A 5,543-nucleotide genomic window follows, 5' to 3' on the forward strand; every position below is an offset into this window, starting at 1 on the left:
TTCGATTTAAAAAACTCCTTTAGGATACTATGACCTGGACAAATGAGAATATACACAGGCCTGTTGATTTTTTAGTTTCGACAAAGACGACCTCCACTAACATCATGAACAATTAACACTTAGTTAACCTGTTATCAGACAAGCTGTTGGTCAGTCTGTCTGAACAGCTCCTCCTGTTTATTTTGCTGTACCTTGTTGAGGACGTCTCTCTGGCAGCCCAGGTACAGGTGAGGCAGGATGCGGGTCGGCCCGATGTTGGTGACAGGCAGACAGGGCTGAGAGATACAGGAGGGAACCAGGGTGGACTTCCCCTCACACAGACCAGGGAACAGGTGGGAGAACTCTGAGAACCCACCTGGAAGAACCACAGACAGACAGTTAGTGTCAGAGATGAGGAACGACGACCAGAGAAGATCCAACACCTGGAGGAACATTTCAGCTGGTTTTAGTCTTAGTCAGGAGGCAACGACACACCCAGCTCCAGCTTTTACTGATGCTGCTCAAAACCAGACTGACCCAGACTGAACCAGACTGAACCAGACTAAACCAGACTGAACCAGACTGACCCAGACTGAACCAGACTGAACCAGACTGAACCAGACTGAACCAGACTAAACCAGACTGACCCAGACTAAACCAGACTGAACCAGACTAAACCAGACTGAACCAGACTGAGCCAGACTGACCCAGACTAAACCAGACTGAACCAGACTGAACCAGACTGAACCAGACTGACCCAGACTGAACCAGACTGAACCAGACTAAACCAGACTAAACCAGACTGAACCAGACTAAACCAGACTGAACCAGACTAAACCAGACTAAACCAGACTGAACCAGACTGAACCAGACTAAACCAGACTGAACCAGACTGAACCAGACTGACCCAGACTGAACCAGACTGAACCAGACTGAACCAGACTGAACCAGACTGACCCAGACTGAACCATTTGAATGATCCGATATTGATTCTTAAAATCCTGAAACCCTGTCAGTGATCATCACAGTGACAGTCCACCTGTACTGGACAGTATTTATATTTTAAAACATGCAGAATCATGGTTTTTATTATTCTCACTCACATATAGAAAAATAAAAAAGTCTCATGTTTTAGACGTTTAGAAATGTTAAGAATGTGTTTACAGTTCAGCTAATAACAGTTTTACATTGAAGGAAACAACAGAGCTGCTCACTGGATGAATGTAGAATATATTTTCACACACCGCTCTGCTCCGTCTGAGCAACCTTCACTTTATCACTGACATCAGTCTGTGTTGATTTGATCCTGTTGTTACCACGGATACGGAAAACATCTATTGTACTAAATGTTACATAAAAATGTAATGATATTTTCTTAAAACAATTTAATAATTAATATTTGACTTGAGTTTCCAGTGGACAGGTGACTGACTGTCTCCTGCTGCAGTATTTTAAAGAGGACTTTTACTTTGAAAAGACAGGCACAGGCACACGGACCCACTGATGTTATACATTGTCAGAGTGTGATCTCTGTCTCTGTGTCTGAGCTCTTATCAGTTTAAACCTGCTGTGTTCAGTTATATTGAGCTCCACCAGCTACAGATGGTTCGTCCTCTACACTGGTTGCCAGGCAACAAGCCTCTGAATCGATCGTCCGCAGCCTCCGACACGAAGCTGATGAAGAGATGCTGTTACCTCACGGTGTCAGTGACACGTCACCTGTTTTACTCTAATCAGGCTGCGGCCTTTCCCAGCATGCACTCTGTCTCTGTCCAGCTCAAGTCTCATGGTGTTTTATTTAGATTGTGTTTCTCACGGTCCAAAGGTCAAGCAGCACTTTTTATTTATTCATGAGGATTTTCCTCAAGTGACTGTCTGGACTGTCCTCATACAGGAGGAACATGGAGGAGTATATTCAATATTGACAACTATGTTATAATAATAACACAAATAATAAAACTCTGTAATAAAAACTACAAGAGGACAGTCTGAGTTTATTACACCTTCATATTAATGTTTAATGTCATTTTGTTTGTTGTCCTGGTTTTATCTATTTAGGTTTCCATTCTGCAATTAGTTTATTAAATTTGTATTATTATCATTCAAAACCGTTCATGGTTTTAATGTTACGATTCTAAAACCAAGGTTTAAACAAAACAATCTCACCACAGGGTCATTTAGTAGCTGTTCTGGAGCTTTCGGTCGGATCCCTGGACCTTCATCAGCTCACGAAGTTACTGTGGAACTGTAGATGTTCAAACTTTATTTTTTTGTGGACTTAAAGGGATCTCTAGTCCGTGTTGGCTTCAGAGGAAGACAGATGTGATACGACTGAAAGATCCAGAACAGATACTCAGTAAACAACATTGTTCTTAACCCTCACACACTGTTCATGTCTCTGCCTTCACAGTAAGAGCTCCCTCATGATAAGAGTCTGTAGTGAGTCTTGAACTACAGATCTATGTAGAAAGTATCAACAGCCTCTCTGACATTAATACATGGAGGATTAATCCTTCATTAATGTGTCGGAGCAGGGAGAGAGTATCTTTTAGGTTTTCATCACTGGTTTTTGGAGAAAAACATCTACTGCACCGTCTGTCTGCTGCCATGACCTCAGTCAGTGAAGTGGCAGCTCAGGTACCTTCATCATCTTCTTGATTTCTTAATAACTATATCAGTTATAGTGAGATATAGTTGAAGTTACTGCACAACCAACAATAACATTTTTTTTTTTAAAATGTTGTTGAACATTAGATTTCTTGTGTCTTTCTCTTCAGAATGAGAAATAAAACCTCAGGTCTCCATTTAACAAACTGAATTAAAATGGCTCCATGTTCAGACTGAGACCAACAACATGTGCCTCAGAGCCTTTGGTTCCTCCTGAGGGAAGCTGGGGACTGTTTTCAGTGACAGATTGTTGTATTCATGGTTAATATTTGCCCCAGTTCATGTCTGTTTTTAGACATTAATGTTCTTCTGTCCCTGTTCCTGATGATGATCCAGGTCTTTCTCTCTGTACGTCCCTTTAAAGCTTCCCCTCCCGTCACAGCCTGAACCTTCAGTCAGAAACTGGTTCCTGGTTCAGTCGTTGTGTAACTCTCAAACCTTTGACCGAGTGCTTTTGGGAAGCCCAGAAGTCTTTGGTGTGTTTGACGTGTGAGGGTGGAGTCGTCATGCTGCATTACATCATGGTTACATAACGTGAGCCTCAGTGGAAAGAAGGGAGGACGTCTGCAGTCGATCCGCCTGTCGCTCAAACCAATAAACAGCTGGATGACAGTGACCGAGCTCAGACTCAGCATGAAGAGAGACTGACAGTGAAGAGCAGGAGACACACTCTGCTGCAGTGATTAGTCACTGCGTGAGTCTAGATGAGAATTAATGGATCATTTATTTCTGCAGTGTCCAAAGATCACAACAACTCTGACGGAGAAAAACTGTCATACTACACTGTAAAAATACTGTAAGTCTAACCTGAGTCAAACCACCAAAGTATCAGCGACAGTGTGACAGTCCTCATTATTCAGACTGATAAACATCATATTATTGGACTGCATCACCTTAATGTTGCAGCTGGTGAAGGTCTCATTTTATTACTTAACACACAGTCCTTTGCTTTATCTTAACCTGCACTAATACATCAGAATTTATATGTTAATTAAAAACAAAATTATCAGGTATAAGCAGAATTCTTAAACGCAGGTAAACTTGCCTTATAAAAGCTGATTGACGTCTTTTTAAGTTTGTCTTTGTGTTCAGACCTTACACACACACACACACACACACACACACACACACACACACACACACACAGACGCAGGGGGAGAGTTAGCTGCTAGCCGCCATGCTAACTGGTTAAACGGATCTGTCTGACCTCATCTCCAGGTTGATGCTCCTGTTAAAGTGTCGGAGCATCTGATCAATGATTGTGTGTTTTGACAAACTTATTTCTGGGCTGCAGCTTCACTCTTTCATCTCTGAGCGCAGGGTAGCCTCAGTGTTTCTGGTGCTGGACAGGTGACAGGTGTGTTTACAGTGTCTGCATCTGAGAGACGTCACAGCAGGAAAGGGTGGGTGGTAGTGAGTTCACCCGGGTGTTGTGTTTACATCACTGCTGATCGGAGCCAATAAATACTCGTGTCTACTGCAGAGTCAGGTCACCAAATTCATCAGGGGTCGAAAGGCCATAAAAATGAACTGTTTAAGCTAATGCTAACGTTAGCTATGTATCAATACCAAAACCTACAAATGGCTCCTCTAAAAAGCAGATATGACACCATCTCCGTTACCTTCATAGTTCAGTGTCTGTCAGAGGTGATGGTGACATGTTGCTGTGTGAGTGCTGAAGGTGCAGGTTCAGGGTCAGACTGGACTCACCTGAGAGCAGGTGGACGGAGGGGAAGCTCCTCTCCAGTTTAACCAGCAGGACGCTGAGGAAGGACTCGGAGCTGAGAGCAGCCGGGTCTGAAGAGCTCTGATCGTACACGACGACCTCCTGATCGGCCTGCAGCTCCAACTACAGCACAGAGAGAGTTTTACACAGTTATAAGAAGAAGAAGAAGTGAACACACTGACACATCATCACTGTTTAAGTTGACGTGTTGGACTTTTATTTCCACCTCCAGCAGCTGCAGATCAACATGTTTCTAGCTTCTTCACACTCGAGGAAACTTTCCCTCCACCAGAGCACAGAGGACTAATTACAGCTCATAATCAAACGGAAAATGTTGCCTCAGTCGTAAAACAAGCGGCCGAGCTTCCTTAAAGCTGTTATTCCAATTTAACACCTCACCACAAAAAGAGAGGAGCGGCCTCTGCAGCTCTTTGTTAAATATAAATACACTGCTCTGAGGTCAGACGCCCACGTCCAACTGAGAGAGAGAGCCGGGAAACGCAGACTCAGAGTTTAAAGTGTTTTAAACACAGAGCAGAGGATTTTACTTTACATTCACTTCACTGATTCTTCTCTTTCTCACATTGTTGCATCTATGGATTTTTGCAGAAGTATCCAAGAATACAAAAAGATAAGATAAAATTACCTCTAATTTGGATTTTTTAAAATTTAAATACATGTAAATCTGAAAAAACATACAGTAATTAATTGAGTTTAACTGATGTGACTGTCTTAGTTACATGGCATCATTTGATCTTGTCTCTTCATGTCCACAGGTTCTGAGCTCAGCGTCTGTCTCTAAATCAATCAGGTTTACAGAAGGTTCTGATCTGGTTTCCTGAGGACAGATGAACCTGTGACTCTGTGGATTTTACCTTCTTCTTGGCTGAGTGCTGCAGCAGCTCAGCGATCTGGACTTTGTCCTGCTGCAGCCTCCTCTTCATCAGCTTGGAGCAGTTCACGTTCACCGCCTCCAGGATGTGCGAGGCGTTGTAGTCCACGAAGGGCCGGCTGTCGATCAGAACCACCCGGTCCAGCCCCCCCTCCAGCAGAACCACCAGGGCCTCAGCCCCAATGGGCCGCACCGCTCCGGGCTTCAGCATCCCAGATCCAGACTTGGACCCCGGACGTTCTGACATGTCAAACCCCTTCTTCCTCTTCCTCTCCCCCC

The 5,543-nt window shown here is 43.6% G+C and overlaps 1 protein-coding gene across 1 annotated transcript in view; it reads right to left on the minus strand.

The window, feature by feature from the left end:
- dusp16 (dual specificity phosphatase 16) overlaps positions 1–5,537 on the minus strand; it is a 10,939-nt gene extending 5,402 nt beyond the window's left edge. Inside the window, exons 1-3 of the mRNA XM_023407611.2 lie at positions 5,248–5,537; positions 4,357–4,495; positions 192–355 (exon numbers count right to left, since the gene is read on the minus strand). Of these exons, the coding sequence (XP_023263379.1) occupies positions 192–355; positions 4,357–4,495; positions 5,248–5,511 (567 nt within the window). The 5' untranslated portion in view covers positions 5,512–5,537. The remainder of the gene's footprint in view (positions 1–191; positions 356–4,356; positions 4,496–5,247) is intronic.
- Between the last annotated feature and the right edge of the window lie 6 nt (positions 5,538–5,543).

Source organism: Seriola lalandi, unplaced genomic scaffold (assembly GCF_002814215.2).
Source record: "Seriola lalandi dorsalis isolate HSWRI2012SDOR001 ecotype SW California unplaced genomic scaffold, Sedor1 jcf7180002054340, whole genome shotgun sequence".
Taxonomy (NCBI): domain Eukaryota; kingdom Metazoa; phylum Chordata; class Actinopteri; order Carangiformes; family Carangidae; genus Seriola; species Seriola lalandi.